The 25,722-nt window shown below is 38.4% G+C and overlaps 1 protein-coding gene across 10 annotated transcripts in view; it reads left to right on the top strand.

Annotated features, from left to right (window-relative positions):
• The window catches only part of LOC128687382 (ras-related and estrogen-regulated growth inhibitor), a 34,405-nt gene extending 13,918 nt beyond the window's left edge, over positions 1–20,487 (top strand). For all 10 annotated transcript variants that reach the window (XM_053774841.2, XM_053774834.2, XM_053774832.2 and 7 more), the window contains 4 exons: positions 8,797–9,608; positions 10,388–10,518; positions 14,274–14,448; positions 16,512–20,487. In XM_053774841.2, the coding sequence (XP_053630816.1) occupies positions 9,158–9,608; positions 10,388–10,518; positions 14,274–14,448; positions 16,512–16,726 (972 nt within the window). In that variant the 5' untranslated portion in view covers positions 8,797–9,157 and the 3' untranslated portion in view covers positions 16,727–20,487. The remainder of the gene's footprint in view (positions 1–8,796; positions 9,609–10,387; positions 10,519–14,273; positions 14,449–16,511) is intronic.
• Positions 20,488–25,722: the final 5,235 nt, after the last annotated feature.

Genomic DNA, 25,722 nt, shown 5'->3' with positions numbered 1-25,722 from the left:
ACTGACTCAGTCTATGTGTCTCGAGAAAAAAATGAATATCCATTGGGCATATTTAGTGATCTAAGATTAAATGATTCTCACAAATTAGACACTCTTATTTTAAACTAGAATATTATAGAATCAGAGGCCATATTTCTTACATAAAGTTCCCTCAAGGGAGGTTCCTTGAGGCTGGTGAGAGGCTCTTGATCTAAGGAATTGGAAGATTAAGCCTGATCTTCCTCACAAATTATCGTGCGGGTTTAGCACATCTGATACTCTTTAAAACTTAGACTATCATGTGACCATCACCTCAGAGTGAATCAGAGGCCATATTTCTTACATAAAGTTCCCTCAAGGGAGGTTCCTTGAGGCTGGTGAGAGGCTCTTGATCTAAGGAATTGGATCTGTGCTCCAGTTCCCTGAATTAAGCCTGAATATCTTCCAAATCACTCCCCCTCAAAGGCGCTGTATAATCGTGCGGGTTTAGCACTTCCCCCATCATTATAATAATGATACTCTTGCATAAAGTTCTACCTTCACGACAGACTATCATGTGACCATCACCTCAGAGTATCAACATAGAGATGCTATAGGGCAGCATCCTAGCGCCTTTATTACTCTTTATCTCCAGCAATAAGCTATCTGATGCTTATGAATTTAAACCATTTTTTTTTTGGCAGTTGACAACGTTCGCCAAATCCAGATCTGGTTGTTCTTACCATCATAGATAATGACGAGGTTTTAAAGCTAACTACTTTAATGGCAACCAACAACCTCGTTCTCAGCACATATTGTTTGAGAAGTAAGATAAAACTCTTCATTTAAACCTAAAGGTAAATAATACACACATTCATAGACGAGATGAAATATTTTTAGGCATATATATTGACAGCATCCAAAAATGCCGCAGACCGCTGCTACATACCTAATAAATTTCCGAAACTGTTGGGATTCTTTCAAGAATACACTAGAGTGTACCACAACATTACGCACCATGGGAAATAGGTGGTAATAAACTTTAATCCGAGGAAGGGGGGAGTAGCTCCGATTTCTTAATATCATGAAACTATAACATGAAGCGCGGCTAACACAAAAAGTACATACATCGTTTGTGGTTCATCATATATATTATATATATATATATATATATATAATATATATATATATATATATATATATATATATATATATATATATATATATATATATATATATATATATATATATATAATGTGTGTGTGTGTGTGTGTGTGTGTGTGTGCCGTGCCGAATAGGTAAAACTGGTCAATTAGAATGAGCTCATTTAAAATTAAGTCCTTTCTAAAATTTTCTCTTATACGTTTAAATATATATATTTTTTATTTATGTTAATTAAAAAATAATAATCTTGTACCAAAAGATCCTTAGAAAACTTACCTAACCTTATTATAAAAAGCGCAATTTAATTTAGCCTAATCCAGCTAAATATATTTTAGATAAGTTTACAGTAATTTAATAGTAAATAAAGACAATGAAATATATTTTTTTCGTTATGTTCAGAATGATTTTTCCGAAATTATTGCATAAACAAATTTTCGCTCTCCTTATTCGGCAAGCATAGCTATTTAAGCCAAAATCGCAAGTTTTACGTGTTCGGCACGACATATAAATATATTAAAAATGCGTCCACGACTCGTGTTTCGGGAGGGAGGGTTGACAGGGGGGAAAGCCGAGCAGACTTGTACATGGCGTCACCTTGTCCCTGACAAACTAGTTTTTTCGTGGCCTGGCTTCCTCTCTGGTTACTTTACAGTGGATGCTGCCTGCAGTAGCCTACCAAATTGTAATTATTTCAAATAGAAGCCTTAAACCCGAAAGGGTCGTGCAACACCTCGGGGGTAATAAGAGGCATATCTGACTTGGTCTGAGGAAAGGGGTGGGTAGGTGGCTCCAGTTGAAATCCCCCTCTTCAAGAGCGCTGCCTACAAGAGCACCCCAGAACCCGGCTTTTTACAGTACGTTCAACGACAACTTTGGTTTCCTTCCTGTTAAGTTCAACGACTTGGGCATTGTAATCATACTTTCTTTTCGGATACACGAAGAACTGTGACTCAGATCATCATTTTCACAAAACTGCTTCAAACCTGTATGGACCATACATTTCCATGATTATCTGAGATAAATAACTTTTTGAAAAAAAAAAAATCACGACTTTCATTTGGAGTACAAAGAAAAAATATACACAGTATATAACAAGGAAACAGAATTCTAGAAATATTTTGGCTGTTGAGTTATCAAGAGAAGGTACGTACCCCCTGTATCCAATAACCTCAGCCACCTAAACCTCAAAGATACGGGAAAGATATCCACGTTAAACCATCCTGCTGAAGGATATCGGCTCTAGAAGACGAGAAAACACAGATTCCCAGAGATTTGAAAGCACTAGTATTCAGAAAGTTATGTGTATGGGAAACATAAAATACCCACTAGACTGCATGACGGGGCGACTACCAGAATCAAGTTGGTCTATCGTCTCCTGTGACAGAGCTCCTGTGTACTCGAGGATATCCTTATTGTCCACTTAAATCCGTCGGGCAATCACTAGCAGCTTAGTGATGCTCCAGTTGCATGCAAATGCAACTGTCTCTCTCTCTCTCTCTCTCTCTCTCTCTCTCTCTCTCTCTCTCTCTCCTCTCCTCTCTCTCTCCTCTCTCTCTCTCTCTCTCTCTCTCTCTCTCTCTCTCGCTGTTTATTTTACGCAAAGCTAAAATCCTGTGTTCCCAACTTTATTTATAAACTAAGAGCTGTTATCTACATTAGCGCATTTGAAAGCTTTATTGCTGTTATGAGCTATACAAATAGGGAAGATGAAGTTAGAGTCATCTGTGTGGCAGCGATTTCATATGGTCAACTGACTTTATTTCGTTGACGTTATGCTGTACGACCATGTTCCACACTCCAGTCATCCTAGGGAAAAAATGATCTCAGATGAAGCAATGTTCCGGAGAAGAGTCCAGTCACAGTGTGGTTGCTGTTTGCTGCTCGTCTTGTTGTGTAGAAACTCAATTTTCGCTGTCCTCGGAGTGGAGCCAAGTGTAGTATCTTCACAGTATTGCCCTTGTACATAACAGCAAGGTTAACCTCCAAGAAGATATACACAAAGTTTTCCAGTGGGCAACGGTAAACAATATGAATGTTCAATGAGGACAAATTCCAACTACTCCGTTATGGAAAACTGGAGGAGATAATAACTAGAACAGAGTATACTACTGACTCCGGCCATACAATAGAGCGGAAAAATAATGTAAGGGACCTGGGAGTAGTAATGTCTGAGGATCTCACTTTCAAGGATCACAACAGTGCCACGATCGCACGTGCAAAGAAAATGATAGGATGGATAATGAGAACTTTCAAAACGAGAGATGCCAAGCCCATGATCCTTTTCAAATCACTTGTTCTCTCTAGGCTGGAATACTGCTGTACATTAACATCTCCATTCAAAGCAGGTGAAATCGCAGATCTAGAGAGTGTACAGAGATCCTTTACTGCACGTATAAGTTCTGTCAAGCACCTTAACGCTTGGAAGCACTTGACTTGTACTCGTTGGAACGCAGGAGGGAGAGATATATCATAATCTACACTTGGAAAATCTTGGAAGGAATGGTCCCAAATCTGCACACAGAAATCACTCCCTACGAAAGTAAAAGACTGGGCAGGCGATGCAAAATGCCGCCAATAAAAAGTAGGGGCGCCATTGGTACACTAAGAGAAAACACCATAAGTGTCCGGGGCCCAAAACTGTTCAACAGCCTCCCATCAAGCATTAGGGGAATTGCCAATAAACCCCTGGCTGCCTTCAAGAGAGAGCTGGACAGATACCTAAAGTCAGTGCCGGATCAGCCGGGCTGTGGCTCGTACGTTGGACTGCGTGCGGCCAGCAGTAACAGCCTAGTTGATCAGGCCCTGATCCATCGGGAGGCCTGGTCATGGACCGGGCCGCGGGGGCGTTGATCCCCGGAATAACCTCCAGGTAAGGCCACCCACGTCCCTCCAGTGTCAAAGGCTCTGCTGAAATGACAGAACTCTCCAGGCTGGGTCCAGACGAGAAATGAATCGTCTTGCTCTGTTCTCTTTTCCGTTAAGAAGTCGCAGATGAGACGGGGGGGGGGGAGAAGAAGGCAGTCCAAGAAAGTGGAGCATACTCACGATATGAGTGTACTTGTGTCTCGTACAGAATCTTGCAACCTGTACTGTTGAGCGGATGTGAGATACGTCTAAGTGCTCTAAGTTTCCTGGATATTTTGTTTGCAATATTTACAACGTGGTTCTTCATAGTCAGTCTGGAGTCAAATTTCACCCCAAAGGATATCATATTCTTCCCCAGGTACCAACACTCTCCCATTTATTCTTAACGCTTCTCAAGCATTACCATCTTTGTGCCTAGAAACCGTCATCCTCTGTGTTTTCTCAGGAGCAAATGCGACCTGCCATTGTTATCCCCAGGCTGACAGCTGTAAGCTGGTGATTGATATATCTTAGAGCAGCTGGTATTTCCTCTCTTGGATGAGCGAATGTCAGAGAACAATCGTCTGGGATGAGATGAAGGAGGTCATTGAAGTAGACATTCCATAACAATAGTCCCAGCACACTTCCCTGTGGAACACTTGCACCAATAGATTGCCTTACTGACTCTATCCGGTTGAGAACTATTTTTACAGATCTACCTTAAAGATAATCACTGAGGAGGCATAGAGGTGACAGAACAGTGAACTAGAGATGACATAACAATGAGGTGGAGATGACAGAACAATATACTAAAGATGACAGAATAGTAAACAAGAGGTGACAGAACAATGAACTGGAGATGACAATAAACTAGAGATGACAACAATGAGCTAGAGATGACAGAACAATGAGCTATAGATGACAGAACAATGAACTAGAGATGACAAAACAGTGAACTAGAGATGGCAGAACAGTGAACTAAAAAGGTAGAGCAGGGAACTAGAGAAGGCAGAACAATGAGCTACAAAAGGATCGATATAAAAGGAGAGGCAGGATAGAATATTAGAAACAAAAATATGGTTCAAGAGAGCAGAATAATTGGTCATAGAGTGTATGACATCAGGTGCTCAGTAAGGCGCGATCGCCTGTCGCCCTTAAAGTATGAATATTGCAAGGTGACACCCGAGACACGGACCTACAGCTCTCCAGCTAACCTCTTCTTCCTCCCAACCCCTTCCATCTCTCCTTATCTATCTATCAATCCCTCCCAATACAATCATCCCTCAATTTCTCTCTCTCTCTCTCTCTCTCTCTCTCTCTCTCTCTCTCTCTCTTTCTTTGTCTTTTACACTGTTTTTTTCTAGGGTTAGGTTAAGAGTTCCTACTTTAATTTACAAGGTAAGAGTTGTAACCTACCTCAGCTCATTTTAAACAGTTTTCTGTTATGATGCCTACAAATAGGGAATAGGATGAATTTGGAGCCATCTCCAGCACTCTCTTGTGTTTTACCGTCTCTAGCTTACTGTTCTGTTATTTCTAACTGTTGTGCCGTCTCTAACTCGCTGTTCTGCCACTTCTAGTTTACTATACCGCCCTCTCTAGCTCATTATATTGTCATTTCTAGTTTACTGTTCTGCTGTCTCTAGTTCACTGTTCTGCTGTTTCTAGCTCTCTGTTTACCATCTCTGGCTTACTTTTCTACTTCTAGTTTATTGTCCTGCCGGCTCTAATTTGCTATTTTCTTTTCTAGCTTATTGTTCTGCCGATTCTATTTGACAGTTCTCTTGTCTTCAGCTTACTGTTCTGCCTTCTCTGTTTTGTTGCTTTGCCAACTCTAGCTTGCTGTTGCCTTCTCCAGCTTATTGTTCTATTGACTAGCCTATCATAGCGTCCCTACCATCCATAATCTTCCTGATTATTTTATTAGGTTTAAAACCTATCGACTACACGAGGCTCATTAAGGCTGCCTGTTACCTATTCACCACCTGTCAGCATATATCAGAGAGATATTTATCACTTGCTACCCTCCTACCAACATTTCTCTCTCTTGCTCTATGTTTTCAACCCTCTTTACCTTCTAATATTCGTCATGGTATTATTGTAGTGGGGGTTCGTAGGAGATATGAAGGTTGGAGATAAACACAGTTGTTGGATGGTAACACTATATTGCAGAGTGTGAAGGGGGAGAGCCCAAACAGCTGTCTTGCCTGGCATAGACCTATGCGGGAACTGAGAAGGATCTTAGGCGCGAAGGGCTCACAACAGCGTCACGTGACGTCACACATGCTAGTCACTGAGCCCACTCACCAGTTAGTTTAATATGTTTATTATGCACCCCATACCCATCCTGTGGGTGGTAGTCAAAAGATTACAGAGGTACATAATTGGTCCAGGGACTGGACTCCAAAGTTTTGATAGCTGAGCAAGTTACAAAGGTAATGAACTAGATCTGGTCATAATCATGACCAAGTTACAAAGGTAATGAGCTCCAGGTAGAGCTGGTCACACTCATGAATAATTGCAAAGGTAATGAATCATAAACAAATTAATCATGAGAATTTACAAAGGTACGGAGCTCCAGGTAGAGCTGGTCAAAATCATGACAAGTTTCAAAGGTAATGAATGATAAACACGTTATCACATGATTACAATCATAGACAAATTACAGAGTAATGAGCAGTTAAGAAACATAGCAGGGAATTCATCCATTGCCCCAACAACAGATGTTGCTAGGTGCCTGTCTCTCCTCGGTAGACAGCCATTGCAAACAGCAGCAAGTTGCCCCGGGATCTGCTGCTTGCACGAGCACCATCGACCCTCCCCAAGAGGTCCAAGAAGCCAGTGACTCCGTTAGCAGCCCGATGGAGAGCTCCCCTAGGGACATGTCAGCGTCCTGGTGGACGCCAAGTTGACTGAAGATCCCAGGCCTACTCACCAGGGAGCCTAAATATATATATGGATGATATGATCTACAATATACTACACAAGTATACGTATAAGGGAATTCAGTAGCTATACTGACATTATTGTAGTAAAGGAGGAAAAATGGGAAACGTGAATTACGACAGAGCCAATACATTCGCCTAGTGCTGGTCAATGGATACATCCACCCTTAGCTCCATTAGTTCTGATACGGTTCAGTCCAAGAAACATGAGATAAGCCTGTTTTCTTGGATCGAAAGCCCCTCTCAACATCACGAACTCTCCCTTAATGGGACGGCTGTTTAGAACACTTGCGTTTTGCTGCAAACAGATAGATACTGAAAGGAATTAAATGGTGATCAGGGACAGAATGTTAAAGAGATGGGAAACAGAAGCACAAGGGCAGAGCCGAAAGTTGAAAACTCGGATGAGTCAATAGGATGCTCAGAAGTATGTCTTCAGCCTTAAAATAGTTAGGAAGCGGAACGACCTGGAAAGTGAAGTGGTAGAGACAGGATCCATACATAGCTTTAAGAAGAGATACGATAAGGTTCTCGAAATCAGAAAAGAGTGAACCTAGTAGCGACCAGCGAAGAGGCGGGACCAGGAGACTTGACCCCTGCAGGTACATATAGGTCATAGCTCTACAGGATGTTTTGACTGACAGTAAACAGTGTATGAAAGTGACAGGTAACGGTTGTATGCTATGGTGGTGCTTTCCACATTCTGGAGTCAGTCCAGCTTGACACACAGTAATAAACTTGAAGAAGAAACACTTTTTTTTTAGATTATTATTTACCTCAGGGAGTTATTTACCAAGTAAGTGAAGTACTGTGGCTTATATCTGTTGGGTACTCTTCGATACTCTTTTGTAGGATACCATCCACAACAGCCCACTAACTCCTAGGTACAATTTATAGTCAAGTGAATAATTGCAATAGGTGTGAAGAGACTTGCCTATACTCTTGACTAGCACCGTATTCGAGTCCATGTCCTTTCGAGTGTGAGCAGAACGCTCTACCACTGAGCTATGAGGCATTTTAGTTTTTCTAACATAATGAACTGTTTGGTGCATTATATTGGTGAACGGTGGAAATTTCCACGTCTTGTTAAAATGGTTAAGACGAATGTGTGGGATAGTGATTGTTGTCGTGGTTTAGATATTGAAGATTGTGGCATCTTTTGTGTTTTTTGGAGAAATCGTTAGAGAAATTGGAAGATTTGGAGTTGAGTTGGTATTATTAAAAGGAATGTAATTAGCAGTATTATTATTAGTATTATTAAGTATTATATATTAGTATTATAAGTATTATTATTAGTAGTAGTAGTATTAGTAATAGCTTATTTTTGTTTTGGGTTGAAGTGGAAGTCTTGTTGTCGCTATTGGCTGTTTATGTTGCACTCTCATGTGATTGCATCACACCTCTGGACATCACATGGTTTGTCGACAGCGCGGGTACAAAATCGAGGAGTCACTTGGTGTAGAATTCAGCTCACAAACCTACACTGGTGGTACTGTTTCTTGGTGGCTTACCACAAGGCATGTACCTAACATTTTTTGGCTCATTCTACATTTCCCCCCCACTGTTTGTATACTGTAGCCTCTCTGAGCTTTGCTCAGACCTCTGCAACACAAATGTTCTCAAAGATTTGTTAAGTCATACCATGGATTAAGGATAGATTCTAGACTTCACCTTACGAAAGCAGACAAAGCATATGCGATAGTAATTATGGACAAGATAGATTATAGTGTAAAACTAAGCATATTATTAGAAGACAAGGGAACTTACGTGCTCCTTAAGCATACTCGCACCCCAACTGGCATATTCAAATTGCATAATTGTGTATCAATTCCAAATTCATCATCAGCATGCAGTTATAATAATGCAAGAATTTTGCATTTTGCAGGATACAGAAGGAAGAGCGATATACAGAGCCACCACAAACCCTTCTTCCAGCTTATATATACCACCATCACCACTACACAACTCACCTAGCCACAGCCCCCACCACCCACAATGTTATTATCTACTTGGTCACTGTCACCACTTCTGTTTATATAATTATCACTGCCATCTTCTATCTCAACGTACTTCTGCAACCGCCATATCCATTGCCACAAGCACTTACCGCCTGCCTCACCACTGTGGAGCTTGACAGTGGTGCACCCACTTACAATGCTCCTCACACCGCCACCACCAGTGGTTCCTAAACCTCAAGCCAGGCAAGAATTGCCCAGTCATCTTCGCCTATTATCCCAGCTACTGTTATGTCTACCCCAATGGCGGTCACTACCACCATTTCTACAGCTATGCCTACCACAGTAACCACAGAGGCTAGCACCACCACTACCTCCTTAACTACCACCAGGGCAATGCTTACTTCCACCTTACTATCATCCTCCAACACTATAAACACAACTCCCATCACCAGTCTTAATAACTGTAGTACCAACACTGTCACCACTTCTGCATGCACAGGTTCTAACACCCCTCGCATTCCAAACACCAACACTACACGTACCACTACCCCTACTACAACCACAGCCACCAGCACTACACGTACCACAACCCCTACTACAACCACTGCCACCAGCAGCAGCACCACACACCTCTCTCCTTGGTCAGGACCCCCTACCTTCACATCTTCATCTGGCCATAAGAAGAACACCTCTGACTCCCGACTCGTTGTACTTGGAGCTCCAGCAGTTGGTAAATCTGGCAAGTAAAATCCATTCTTTGTGTTTTATATTAACAGATGAAGCTATATTATATTCATAAAAGTGTTAAAAGTGTATAGGTCATTCAGCACATAATAAGGGAAAAAATATGGAAGATGAGGTTATGTGCCAGAGGTCATAGTTAATTCATTTAACATTAAACATTTAACAAATCATAGAATGAATCTTGTATTTTCTGAGAGGAGGGCAGTCAGAGAACAAAAGGGCATTGAAGGAGAGGTCAAAAATGAACTCTAGGTGCTCTTTGACAAACACGACAATCAAAAGATGCTTGATTGTCAGCACGACATGAGATGTCCATGTGTAAACCTAATGTGTCCATCATACAGTCAAGAGTGGCTTTCATAACCGACATCAGTGAAGAGGATAGCCTGTAATACTATTGTGAGTTTGATTAAAATCAGTTTGTTAGTTAATAGCTTGGATCTCAAAATTGCAAAACAAAGTTGGGAAATGGTTGGAAAAAAGAAAACTTACTGTTAGAAACTCAAAAGTCCAGAGGTCTGAAACATACAAAGGACTTTGCAAGTTTGCTGCCCTGAACACCAGAATGGTCAGGTACCCAGTAAAAGGACAATGAGAAAAGTTATCCAAGATCATGATGTCACAATACCCAAAATGATTTACCCACAGCAAGGCTTAACAAAAATGTCTATTAAGACAGAGCACCAACCATGCAAATATTATCCAGTTAGTAATAGAGGAAATTATTTAGTTAAAGTTATGGTGATTCAACTGATTTTGCTTGTTTGGTTGTAGCTCTAGTGGTGCGGCTGCTAACTGGGAGATTTATCTGGGAGTATGACCCAACACTTGAAGCTGCGTACCGTCATCATACTACAGTTGATGATGATCCGGCTGTCATGCACATCTACGACACTGCTGGTCAGGTCAGTAGTAACCCTTTAGGGGTAAAATAAGCTGGGTCTTTGAAATTGTAGGGAGCGGTAGTCACAAATAGTTAAAAGTTTGCTTGTAAGGGGAAGGGTTTGTGAATAACGACAAACCAAAAAAAAATAAATTTCGGACACAATTCTTTATTCTTTCAATAATTCTACCATACACTTTACTAGGTATACTCAACAGATTTATTCCCCTAAAATTTTTACTCTTTTTTTGTCCCCTTTGTCTTTATACAAAGGAGCTATGCATGCTCTCTGACAATCCCTAGGTACCTTACCCTCTTCCATGCATTTATTAAATAAAAACACCAACCACTCCAAAACTATATCCCTCTTCCCTGCTTTTAGCATTGCTGTCTTTATCCCATCAGTCCCAGCTGCTTTACCCTCTTTCATTCTACCCACTGTCTCACACACCTCCCCCACACTCATAATAATAATAATAATAACGATAATGATGACAATAAAATAATAATACTTAAACTGCTCCAGTAAGGGCATGGTTGATTCCGTTCACAGAGAACCCACAAGGTACGTCTTCATGCGATACGGGTCAGCTTGCTACTGATACAGACAGTGCCGGATTTACCTATAGGCTTGGCAGGCTGAAGCCTAAAGCCTAGGTGTATAATATTTTTGATACTATCATAGGCCTTTCTTACACATGCTATCACAACGCACTGTAGTCTCTAAACGACCCTTCAGTAATGTTCCTTGAATTCCATTTCTTAATAATACTGTTTTAAGCCAATATCTCGACACAAGCATTGATTTCTGTATTGATTTTGTTCTTCCAGGAAAGCAGTGAGATTGATAAGTTGACTGAGGCCCCTCAGTCATTTGTACTCTGATGTTAATGAGAAGGTTGATATTAGGTTTCAAGCTAACAATCTTATGCAAGAAAAACTGGAATTTGTGTTTATGCTGCATTTCTGGACCCGTGTCTAGGTCATATTCACAAGGTCAGCAGAGTCATTCAGAAATAAGAGTATTGAGTATTTGTGCATGTTTGTACAGTTCACTTCAGGATCATTTAAGCAGAATTAGAGATTTCGATGAGCTTGAACAACAAGCAAAACTCACCTTGCTAAATGTTAACTAGAGAACTGTCACAAGAAGACAAAGAGTAAGGAAACGGCGAGGAAAAGTGGGAAGTGCACCTGGTCCTGATGCCTTAGATCAGTGGTTCCCAAACTGGGGGTAATTTAACCATTTTTGGGGGGTAATGGAGGGGTGACAGAAAAAAAAGTTATGAATTCTGAAAATCAAGAAAACAATGCGGTACCCGGTATGAGGATTATTGTTAACTTTGTCTTAGTATATAAAGTTGTAAAGTAAACCTATTATAAGTAAGTAATAAAGTTAAACCAAATAACAAACATCAAAAACTAATATACAGTATTAGAAAAGAAGAAATATATAGCTAAGTGTGTGGAAACCCAAAAGTATTTTGACAAGTATGCTTCAGGACAAAAGTCACTCAGTAGCCCAGATCGACCTGTCCAGTACGCGTCACTCACTTCCTGAGTTTGCCTCTATTTCACACTGTCAGTTTATCTGTGAGCATCAGCCGAGGTAGACATAAGCTGGTATGAAGCCAAGAATTCCTAAACTAGCTTCAAGTATGCAACTCCATCCATCCCACTGATGTTCTTGACATCTTTGGTAATAGTCATTAGAGATGCACAATGTTCAAATACAATAAATAAAAGAAAATATCTCAAGTGTTTTAATTTAGCCATATATATCAATAATAACAACATTTTGTGAAAGGGGTAACATGCTTTATGTGGCATGTTAAATTGGGTAACAAGCTGAAAAAGTTTGGGAACCACTGCAGGCTTAGATGAACTCTCTTCACGAGATAAGTTTAGGATAAAATCCTCTGTTCCTATACTAGATGCACTTGCAGGTAATTTAAGAAGAGCTACTGTGTACAAATGCTTTCCTTTTTTGCTAATCTGACAGCATCTAAGCAAGGAACTCAGCAAGGTGTTGAACTGTTGATGACAACATACCCCAGATGTTCACCTGTAACTTATTGATGAACTTTTGCACTTTCACTTGTGCGTGAGACAAAGTCAGGCCTACAGAAGAGCAGTCACTCTCATACAGGCCTTTATCAAATTATATACAAATGGCCTTCCCTAATGTAGAAGCAATCTTGCGGTTATTTCTTAGCCTAATGGTCACTAACTGCTCGAGAGAGGGAGAGCAACAATGTCTCAACAAAGGTTGTCCACACTGAGCATTATATGTGTGGAAAATACTGTATATATTTTCCGGAAATACGGTAATTTATAGGTAAATAGATGCTCTATATTGTATTTTTAAAAGAAGTATGATGTCGAAAATGTGAAACCTGCGGCTGGGGGAGTCAGTCGCCATTTTGTGGTTTTGAATTGGATACATCGTTAATGTAATGGGAAGAATTTTTCGTGCTCTAGAGGTTAAAATTGGATTGACACTTCTCAAATAGGATGTGCATTCCTGCATAACTTGAGATATCAGGTGACTGGACAAGACAGCTCCAGGAACCTCAGATAAGCTCTCTAGGTTTGTGTATAATTCTGGCCAGTGTTTTCATAAATTTAGTGAGGTTTTTCTGAGTATGATACAACTTAATATCCAGTCAAATTGGTGAGCGTTATGATTAAGATATATTATCCTTCTGTTATGTGTATGTGTATTTATATATAATCATTTTTTAATTTAATATACAGTCCACAAATTTATATATTTACCAGCATTCCTGGTGTATGTATATTTCATTTAATTAACAGGTCCAGAGCAACTTGTGGATATGACAGTGGTAGGTATCGAAGGGGGACATTTTTTGCGACCTAGGTGTCCCAGATTCCTACTTGTCTAACTGATAAATAATAATTATCTTTGTTCATTTACTGTTATGTATATAATGATACATTCAGCTAAATGCAATTTTCCACAATATGCATTGAGAGTGACAAACTTAGACAGACAAATTTTGATGAACTTTTGGATGATTTTGCTATGAGGAAGGCTAGAAAAAAGCTTTTTTAATCTGAGTGCATTTGATGATTTTACTTTTTTTGTTTCTTAATATGTATTTTAAAAGAATTGGCTTAACATTCTTTCCAACTTTTAAATCGAATACAGGACACCTGCCCTTATCTTTTGTAGCGATATTTTAACAAGTCTTTCACAACATAAACTCTAGTATATGCAAATACAGTGAACCCTCTTATTAATGGACTGATAAAGTGGGGAGGGGGAGATTCGTGTACGATCTTGGCGATTGCCCGTAACTTCCAAATTATGAAAAAAAATTTCATGATTGTCAGGTTGTCCTTTGAACTAGAGGACTTGGTCTGATGGTTCAGAATGCAACTGGACCATAAGAATATGGGTATTATAATCTGCAGTAGTAGTAATTTTACTAACGTTTTTATGGTGGAGAGATGAGGTGCAGATTGCCATGATCAGCAGTAGCCACTCAGACTAACTTTTATTCTGAATCAGAGTAGCTGTGAAATTGATGAAGATTACTGCGAAGATGTGCTATTGAGAGGCCAGACTTGACGTTCTCTATTAGCTCATTAGCTTAACACTGAGAACCACACGTTTCCTCTTGGCTCCACGACTTGCTTTAGAAGCAAGTTAATAAAATCACACAAAACTGTCTAAATCCAGGGAAAATTGTAATTTCTTTTATGATCATGTAACGTTTCTTGAGAATATATTCTTAATTTTTGTTTGTGCAGGAGGAGGGGGAAATAAGCGAGGCCCACGCTCGCTGGGGTGACGGCTTCCTTCTGGCATTTAGCCTGATCGACCGACGAAGTTTTAGTGCCATCTCTACCATTCACGCTGCTGTTGCTGCTGCCAGACACACTCCAAACTTTTCTTGTGTTATTGTTGCCAACAAAACTGATCTTGGTTAGTTTTATCTATGACTGTAATTGGTATTTTTATTGATTACAAAAATCCTTGCGTATTGTATTTATCCTTAAATTAATCTTGTTCAATAGTTTATATATATATATATATATATATATATATATATATATATATATATATATATATATATATATATATATATATAAAATTATAAATTAATGTCAACTTCTATAATCTACATAAACAAGACTTAAAAGAAATTCTGAAAAGCTTTTTTACAAATTTCCCTATTATGCTTTTCTTCAATCCACACATTTGGGTCTTTATCCTTCTTAAATGCTTTATGTAAGGATCACAAATAAAAAAAAAAACACCTTAACGCCTCCTGTACTGGTTGTCACACTTATAAATCTTCCAATAATTTTTTCCTTACGTCTTGCACTGTACGTCAGTTTACATCATACCTGATTCCATCAGCTGCTGCAGTCTCACTTAACAGACATGTCTATTAATTTCACTATTTCTGTAATTTTTCACTACATCTTACAAGTACATTCACATTCCCCTTTCTTGTAACACTTAGGAGCCATGATGAAAACAAGTATAATTGAACAAAGGGATAGTCACGGTTGCAAGTAAGAAATTTAATTTGTTTGCAATTAAGGGTGAACCAAAACATAATAGGCCCAACAAAACAGGTTTGGGCTAAATTGTTATCATTTGTTAAAGTATTATTAGTAATTGGAAATGCAGTTAAACCTTCATTTAAATGACTGATCTAACTTCTTTTATAACTTCTTTAGTAACTAATAGAGGAAGAGGGTGTCTGGTAATGCCGATTGTCCAGTAAGTCGAAAGTTAAAAAACAGCAATAACAAAAGCACTACAGTACTGACGGTCCCATTTTTCCTCTTCACTTGTAATACTATTACACACAGGGTAGGTATGTAGTGTGGGAAGTTGGGTTTTAATCAAGAGGGACGGTGGGTTAGATAGTGTGTTAGGTGAGCTCCCGTACACACCCCAAATTTAGTGTGCCACAAGTTGCGGTAATGTAAACACTTACCAGGCCACTCATGATTTCCAACCATTAAATCCATGGTTTTTGACCAGTGTTTGCTCAACAAGTGTGAACTCTTTATACGTACATAAAATAAACTCTCACAAAATGTGAATGCATTAATATTTATAATTAAGTCTTTACCTAACCTCCAGGTAACCCCCTAGCTATCAGAGTTCATGACATGACAGTACACATAATTCATGGCACCCTCAAATTTTTGGCCTAAACATGAGAAAATAGGTCTATGCAATGGGAGTGCACAGCACAAAAAAAACTTGCCCTATGTTTGGGGTAAAATAACTTTGGGGTATTTTTTTCTAGGGTGGTTTTCACGGTTTTATTTTCTGTTTCTTGACTGAACTGATAGACTGGAAGACATACTACTAACATGGACAAAGTCTGGGTCAGTTGACGATCAGAAGTGGCATGAAACGGCATCAAACTGGCAAAAGAAAATGGGGGAGCAATTTTTCTGAAAAAGGGTGGACGGATGGCCCCCTGACCCCCTCAGTCTGTTTATGGATTTCTCCTTATCAGCTTCAATTATCGGGACAGCCTAAACCATGACCAAACATTCTTGGTTATATTTTATTAGCAAAAAACTGGGTAAAACCATTAATGAAGAGATGGAAGGTTGTTTTAGTGGGTGAATGCTTATAGCTTTTGTTTTGGACTTTAGTTTTTAAATTGGAATTTGTTGAAAATAAAATAAAATTGGCCAAATTACTGACCTTTGGTTCTGAAGGGTGAATGGGTAGTTTTTTTGAGATCAGTAGATGAAACAGAAGGCATATTAGTTAAATAGCCAGGAATTGAGTCAGTCTGAGCACTGGAAGTGGCTTCAAATAGACCTCAAAGTGGGCGAAATCGGTATTACCTAAAGTGCAAATATATTGGGGTCATCATTCTTTTTCTTCCCATTATTGTTAGTTGTTTTTGCTGTTGTTACTGTATCATTATTATTTATATTATTATATTCATATAAAGTGGAACTTAAATAAATGTGCTATACATATTTAACTGTTTACCATTTCATCAGGTCATCTGGCAGAGGTGAGTGAAGACGAAGCCACAGAACTAGCTGGAGAACTGGGGGCATCGCTGTTCATGACATCAGCATGTGATGGAGGCCCATCCATTCAAGCAGCCTTCTTCGAGCTGCATAGAGACGTAGTAAGACGCCGCTGGTCTCGACGGCGGAGGTCCTCCGCTAAGACGGTCATTGAGGGCTTCTACAAGATGTTTTCCCGCTGAGGTCTCGGGTTTACACAGCCTTTATGCACTTGCATGCCATCACAACAGTTTTTTGATAAAATATGTTAACAATAAGGACAATAGTTGGCAAAAAAACATTCTAAATTTCTGCAGTATGTACAAACAAATTGTTTCTGTCTCTTATCGCACTTGGAAAATAAGCCACATGTAATCTCACTTAAAGATGTATTGTATGGATATAATAAAGACAGTAGGCAGAAGAAGCTTTACTGGGACTATGCTTCATTCAATATTGAGGATAATAAAAATCTTAGGGGAAAACTTTGTGAAAAACATACAAATAAAACCCACACACACAAGTGGGATGTGAGGTAAGAACAGGTTAGGTAAGGTTCTTCATGACAAAGGACAATGTATCCTGACTCGGATCTTAGTCACCTGATGACCCGCCATTGGAGCTGTTGGACATCTGACAACAAAGAGTTGTCAGTTGCTAATGATACACGAAGTGAAGCACTGCATTCGGCTTTTCTATTATTTAGGCTTGACCTATTTTTGTATTATAGGTTGGGTGTTTACTGTATAATATGTATGTACCAAGTGTTTTGCTAAGCTGAAAAAAATCTTGATTCTGTTCAGTAATATCTGTTGTGCCAATGACTGATGATTACCAGTACCGATGTCGGGATCTGTCTGTCTCTTGCTTTAACAGTAAGTTTCTCAACTTTCCATGCCATAAGGTGCGCATGTTTGTTCCTTCCCTACAGTTCGCTATCGAAGTTAACGAAGGAACAATAGAGCAACGGCTGAAATTTATGGTTTCTGTAAATTCACTACTAAAAAAATTTTGTACTTGTCTCAACATAGCAGAAAACAAAAAGTTTTGGATAACTTTATTATCTGAGAGCTTAATGAGTTTGCAGCCCAGAATTTGTAAAGAGAAATTTGACACAATTAGTTAACGCATTTTCTGCACTTTAGTTTCCATCATAATTCATTCAAAATTGAAGGTGGCTCATTAAATCCTTTCCACCCAGAAAAAAAAACAAGGCTGGAATAGGCATCTAATCTTTCCATCCAGCAACACTGCAGATCTACTCACCAAGGCACCAAACGTAAGTACATTAATATTACCAATAGAATTCTAACGGACATTGTTAATGCATTCATGAAAATTCATTGTAAGCCCACCGATCAGTACTCGGAACCTATTTTCCCAAAGAAACCTAATTAATATGAGAGTCACTTCCAAGCCAAAGAATTTTTACCCAATATTTTAGATTCAGTACTCTGATTTTTATTTAAAAATAGTATTAAACATTGTTTATTTAATGTGAACCATGAAATTGGAATTCCCATGTGCCGAATTTTAAAAAAAAAAAAATTCAGTGTCTAACATTATCTAAACTACTTTGTTTGAAGTTATTATTATTATTATTATTATTATTATTATTATTATTGTTATTATTACTATTATTATTATCGTTATCAACGCGAGCACTAAACCTATAGGGTCATACAGCTGTTAGGACAATAGGTGTGTTTCAAAATATTTGGTACTTGCAACATGCAGAGATGCATAGCACGCCATAGCCCTTATAAAATTGGCCTTAGTCTCGATAAATTGGCACAAATAATGGTTCTTATTTTTATTGACTTTTTGTTTTTCAACACCATGTACAATGAAATCTTAAAATGTTACGATTATTTCAAGATGTAATAGTCTTTGAAACATAGTGACACTGACTTTATTGGGTTATACTAGGTTAAATCCACATGGTGCGCCTTTTGTTTGAATTCATGGTAGAGTACCATGAAATTGTAATAAAACTGATACAGAAAAGGCATCTTCAAGCCAGTTCCTCACCCTGTTTGCTGTCAGGGAAGCTAGTGGCAGCACAGGAATATATGCATGTATGTATAATGTTTGTCAAGAAACAGGGTCAAGTGTTTCTTGACGCGGATTTGTCATATGATGACCCATTGCTGGACCTTTTGGTCATCCGACCGACGACTTCCGCTCGTTCACCGATCCACCTCTTTAAAAATCATGGTTGTGATTATAACCAGTAGTAACAATGGTAGCACAACAAGTGCTGGCCTTATTGTTTACATGCGCTGCTGAGGCATTGTTACTCATGATGCGGTACAGGGGTGTCACTTCCCAGGCTGGAGGAGGTCGTAGGTAACTCAAGCAGCTGAGCCGAGACCTTAAGACGGTAAGAGTATACAAATTTGAAAATACAAAAATTATGTATACAAAAGCGTCGAGCACATTTTAGTTCCCAGCATACTAGCATGTCAGATACTTTTAAAGAGTTAATAAGAACAGAGCTACAAAACAGTATAACACAATACTCTTTAGATATGCTCTTTACTTCCTCATTGCTACAGTTTTGCGTATTTGGCATGGAAGGAATGGGGTGACATGTCAAAAAACATACAGCAGCTGGACTGCCTTTCTCTCTCTCTCTCTCTCTCTCTCTCTCTCTCTCTCTCTCTCTCTCTCTCTCTCTCTCTCTCTCTCTCTCTCATATTCATTCCAATTCTTTCCTACATTGCATATAACTCAAGACGTTTTACATGTGTTCATCACTCCTTCATTGTTATGGTGAAGGTTAGTGAGTCTGGGTATAGTGCGTGATGGATGGTGTGGCAAGGTGTCGCGTCCGCTGTCCCACAGGTCACCTACCAATACATTAAGCACAAGTCAACAGTGGTGGGGAAGGGGGCTGCCACAGTAAGTAATTAAATCTATAGTTTTAATCAATCTCTATGAAAAACACATATATGTATAAAATATACACGGACTGTGTAAATACGTCTAGTAAAAAGCTGACCAAGAAAAATTAGTTATAATTCATTCATATAAAATCGTAACTAGAGTAATTCCACAATCAAAAGAGTCACTCGTTTGTAATTACTGTAATTAATTAGTTCCAAACTGCAAACGTCAGTACTAATATTAGTAGCAGTTGTCAAGTTAAAGATCGTTGGTGGCACTACCAGACCTGGACACACACAATTAGCAACAGTACTAGAGTACACATCATTCCAAGTGCAAGCTGTGATAAAGAATACACAGGAGAAACATTACGAATATGGATACTAAAATATTGGAATACCAGTGCTCCTGTGGGACAAGCAGCGCTATATGACCCTTGTGGGTTTAGCACTCAGTTATGATTATAATAATAATTGTAGGATTCAAAGCACAAACAATACACAAGTCATTCATTGGGACAAATCTGCATACCCATAGAAGGTGGAAATACAGCACATTTATTATTGAAGGAAGGGACAGAACTTGAGGAAAGTACCCGGAGTCAGAAATCATCTGTACTGAACAAAACCAATATACCTTCAGTGTAAACAGTTCAAATCTAAATAATGGATTAAAAGGTTGACCGCAGTGCTCTGCTACCTGCATTCATCAGCACCTGATACTACTAATACCTAATACTACTTGCTGTTTCGAAACAGAGCTTCAGATATCCAGCTTAATATAATAATTAACGGTTCTCCTATTGAAAGTCACACCGAGGGTAAATTCCTAGGTCTACACCTTGAAATTTAATACTCACATTCAGCACAGACAAGAATGTCTCCAAACCAGTAGGTATCCTCTCCAAGATACGTTACTATGTACCACAAACAATACTACTTACATTATACCACGGTCTAATTTACCCTCACGTTACCTATGGTATTTGTGCCTGGGGATATTCTGCACCAATTCACCTAAAATTATTAACCCAACAAAAAGCCTCTGTGTAGACTATCACTCATTCCAGTGCTACCCCCCCCCCTCCCCCCACCCTTTCTTCAGAAATGAACATAATATGGAAAATATGCTCTCGTACTACTGTCTACTATATATATAGAACATTAAATTATAACATAAACTCTCTGAAACTTTTCCTTGATAGCTGGAACAGAACATACAGGCATAACACAAGACACCAAACCCTCTTTGACATCCCCCGTGTCCGACTCAGCCTATGCAAAAACTCAATGCAGATAAATGGCTCTAGGATCTGGAACTCCCTTCCCGAAGCATCGAAAGGTCCCTTATCTACGAATCGATTCAGAGCTATTGTTAAACAGCACATCCTCTCCTTAACGTAACTGAGACAGCAACGTAACTGATGCAACATTTTGTCCATTGTATTTCTATTATAACTACGGAACTTGCTGTAAGTTCACCATCTCTGTTCAATCACTCCACAAAACTGAAGATCACTGAATCAGTTCGAAATAATATGTAATTCATGTAGCTGACCATTTGTTCATTAGCTACCTTTCTTATTGTACTTATGAATGTAGTTAACTGCATAACAAATCCTACTTGTCTGTGTCTAGACCTTGAGTAACATGTAAGCATTAGGATTAGTTTGTTCGAAATGCATTGCACAATAAGTATATTTTTTGTGCGCCTACCAGTGTTTTATCACGTGTAAGCTACACTATTTTTACTGCATAAAAATTACAAATTTGTATGTATATTTGTTGTATCTGTATGTTCTGTTGCAGCTTTCCATAAAAAAGAGTTTAGCTCAGGATTAATGTTTGGCTAGGTTGGGTAGGGCTCGGTTGCGTTGGGTTTATTAGGCTAGGCTGGGTTCGGCTTGGTTTAGCTTGGTTGGGTTAGGTTAAAAATTTTAAAAATTTTAACCTAAACATATCTAACATAATCTATCCAAAACCTAAGTGAACCTAACCTAAGAAAACCTCCCAAAAATTTTCTGAACAATTCCCTGAACATAAAACTATCTCTGCTGCAAAACCTTCGTTTTCTTGTGCAAATTATCAGACTCAACCTGTGAAAATTTTGATATGCATAAAAGGCCATAAAATCTGGAACTCATTGCTTGAAAATTCCGAAGGTTTCCTATTTGCCAAACTCTTCAAATTTACTGTTAAAATAGTACCTCCTTACCTTAATGTAATGTTGACAGCAATAAACTATGTTAAAGAAGTGCAGAAACTGCTGTTTTCATCCAGTTTAGTCCACGTTCTTTTTCTTCCAGCTTCCCTTCAGCTTCCATTTATTATTAAATGCGTATACTATTTCATATCTTGTATTGTAATTTTAGTAACTAGTACCACTAGTGTTATTTTTATTATGAATTTTAAGTATAGTGTAGGCTGAGTCTTGCCTAAGACATTATGCATTCTCTAAGAGTACTGTTTCGTGACTGACACCACACTCAGCTCACATACTGAGTGTCCGTGGTTCTATCCCTGGCATGGGTAGAAACATTGGGCATGTTTCCTTGTACCTGCTATACCTATTCACCTATCAATAAGTAGGGTGTTAGTCGACTGGTGTGGGTCGCATCCTAGGGGGACAAGAATAAAGGACCCCAAGGGCAATAAGACAGACAATCCTTGATGACGCACTGACCTTCTTGGGTTTTCCTGGATGGCTAACCCTTCTGGGTAAAAATCCGAACAAATCTCAACCTGAATAAACTCAATGCACTTACAAGGCCCTAAAGTCTGGAATTCTCTGCCTGAAGATTCAAAAGGCTGCCTATCAGCCAACCGCTTTAAAGCTACTATTAAAAAGCATCTCCTTACCTTAATGTGATTCTTTGACAGAAATATACTTCGAGCAATTCCTGAAATCTGATTATTTTCATCCAGTTCCATCCCTGCACTTCTTTCAGTTTTTTCTTACCACTTTCATATATTACTTGATAGGTTGCAATCCCTTCTTTCAGACATAGCTATTGCAATAATAATTTTACCTAGTATTATCTTAAGTAGGTTTGTCAAGAAATAGGATAAGTGTTTCCTGACGCGGATCTTAGTCATATGATGACCCACAGATGAAGCTTTAGGTCATCTGACGAAGGCCTTCCGCTGGCTTACCAGTCCATCCCTCTAAAAAAATAGTATATATGTAAGTATTATCTTGGTAGGTACTAAGTTTGTCAGGAAACAGGACGAGTGTTTCCTGACGCGGGTCTAAATCATATGATGACACGCAGCTGGAGCTTTTGGTCATCTGACCGAGACCTTCCGCTGGCTTACCGGTCCACCCCTTTAAAAATTATAGTCATTGTTATAACCATTTTTTCCGTAATCAAGTATTATCTGTCTTTACTAGAAAAATTTCATGAAAACTTACATTTAACTAAATCACAATAAAAAGTTTTATATATACACATAAATTTATATCTCTCTCTATCTATCTATCTATCTATCTATATATATATATATATATATATATATATATATATATATATATATATATATATATATATATATATATATATATATATATATATATAATATATATATATATATATATATATATATATATATATAAACTCTTATAATTTAACTATTACCATTCATCTTGCTAAAACAAGGAAAATATATTTAAAAAAAATTTTATTATGTAAATTAACATGTAACTTGTATCTATTTTTAAGTTCCTATTAATTAGATTCTTAAAAATACTGAAAAATAAAACTGTTAATTTTAAATACAGTATTGTCTATGTTTTGCCCGAAATTCTATGCTTTCTATGGGTCTTCATATTATTATATATCCTGTACAGCAGTTTCGGAATACAGATTTGTATTTGTACTTGTAGTGGGATCGAACCCAGATCCTGTAGTTGGTTTAATAGCTGTCGTCATTATGTGCTAAAAAGAAGCAGAAAAAAAATCTTCTGAGAAAATTTAGAAACCGTTGTTCAAGGAATATCTAAAAGTATACTTAATTCACAATGACATATTACCAACCATTTTGGAAAAATACCATGGAGTATACCTGGAGAGGGATTTCGGGGATTAAAGCCCCCGCGGCCCGGTCTGTGACCAGACCCATGACTTTGCTTATTGCACATAACTTATAACTAGTTATTGGACATAACTTATAACTAGGTCCTCGAGATGTGTCAAACGCGCTACCACTTGAACCAAGAGTACCCCTGTATGTATCAATGATTATTCTTTTATGTTAGGAAAGTTTACTGTGTCGTGTATTGTAATTGTTACAGGTTGTGTATGCTTGAATGTTAGCTGCTTGTATGTGTTGGAATGTTAAATGATTTAATGTGTAGGAATGTTTCTTGCGATTTTTTAAGGAATCTTAGCTTTTGCTATGTGCAGAAATGTTAGCTGCTTGTTATGTGTAATGACTCTTTACTGTTTTTATGTGCAGGACTGAAAAAATAAAACGATGTTATGGAATATTTATTAATACAATATTGGTTTTATTACTAGAGATGAACTGGAAGCTTGTCACTTACAGGTAATTATTTACAAAAAAAAAAAATATGTACAGGAAGAAAGTTAGCTAGAAAAATAAATGATTATATTCATTACGAATATGCTTATTAAATCTTGAAAGAGTGACGACCAGCACCACAAATCTTAGTCTGGTGATGTGTAGTCTTAATAACCCTTTGTAATAGGCTTTAAACCTTATAAACCAATCAGCCATAAGGATTAAAGCTGGAATAGGTTTAGAAAGTATTGTAAGACAGAATTATAATCATTATACTTAAACTAGTGTGGTTTTATTTTGTTAGACCACACGTGTTAAATTTTAATAAGGATGTGTTAGATTTGACAGATTAGGGTCAAATAGCCTTAATAGATATGAGAGGTTAGAAATATTCAACGCTGGTTGTATCTGACACGTTGATTTTGCCAAAAAAATAAGGGATTCTTTCATAAATGCAATTGTTTTTCCAATAAAACTGCGAACTCCATACTTTGAAGTTCACGTCAACAAATAATTTTACCCTGACGATGATTTAATATTCAAAACACAAACTCGACTCCACATGTTAATTACGACAATGTGTCTGGACCGAGTTTCTTTGAACTCATTTATTTTTGCATTTAAAGATCAGTAGATCATTTATTAACCATTTTGTGAGAAGTGATGCCAAAATTGACGTGCATGCACGAGAAGTGCATGCAAGAATTCACTCGTACGCTGACGGTGTGTGAAGAGAGGTAAATCTTTCCAATCTTAACATCTACGGTCATTCTTTACCTGACATGATAATATAAGCCAGTGCAAGTGCCCGAGGTCAAATATAATCAAGCCTGAAATAAATATTCTCTTACATAACTAAGGGCACAGTTGGATATGTTAAAATGGGCATTGATCAGTTACATCAAGTGTCACATTGGCATGAAATTTCCTGCTCACTTGATGGGCGCAAATTTTTTTTTTTTTTTTTTTTTTTTTTTACACAGGGTTTGACAAGGTTAAGGATCCCTAGCTTTATTGACAGCTATTTACAGGTTAAGGATTCCTAACTTTATTGGCAAGCTAAGAGCTGTTACCTACATCAGCTCATTTGAAAGCATTTTTGTTATGAGACATACAAGTAGGGAACAGGATGAAGTTGGAGCCATCTGTGGGCCAGCATTTTCATTTGATCAACTGACGTTATCTCGTTGACATCATTATGCTGTACGAATGTGTTCCATACTCGAGTCATCCTGGGTATGTATGATCTCAGATGGAGTGATGTTCTGGAGAAGGGTACAGCCAGAGTGAAGTTGCTGCTTTCTGCCCGTCTTGTGGCATAAAAGCTTGTTTCACGCTGTCCTCGAAGTGGATCCAAGTGTGGTATTTTGACAATATTGGCCTTGTACATAACAGTAAGGCCACCCACATCCCTCCTATGTTGAAGGCTCTGCTGAAATGACAGATCTATCCAGGATGGGTCCAGGCGAGAGATGAGACGTCTTGCTCTGTTCTCTACTCTGTCAAGCAGTCGCAGATGAGAGGGGGGGCAGGCAAACCAAGAAAGTGGAGCATACTCAAGGTGTGAGCGTACTTGTGCCTCGTACAGGATCTTGCAACCCCTACTGTCAAGCAGATGCGAGATACGGCGAAGTGCTGTAAGCTTCCTGGCTGCCTTGTTTGCAAGATTTACAACATGGTTCTTCATGGTTAGTTTGGAGTCAAATTTCACCCCAAGGATATCAACTTCTTCTCCAGGTGCCAACATCGTCCCATTCATCCTTACTACTGCGCCAGCATTACCATCATGG

Source organism: Cherax quadricarinatus, chromosome 40, assembly GCF_038502225.1.
Source record: "Cherax quadricarinatus isolate ZL_2023a chromosome 40, ASM3850222v1, whole genome shotgun sequence".
Taxonomy (NCBI): domain Eukaryota; kingdom Metazoa; phylum Arthropoda; class Malacostraca; order Decapoda; family Parastacidae; genus Cherax; species Cherax quadricarinatus.
This window is presented reverse-complemented; position numbering and strand designations above follow the sequence as displayed.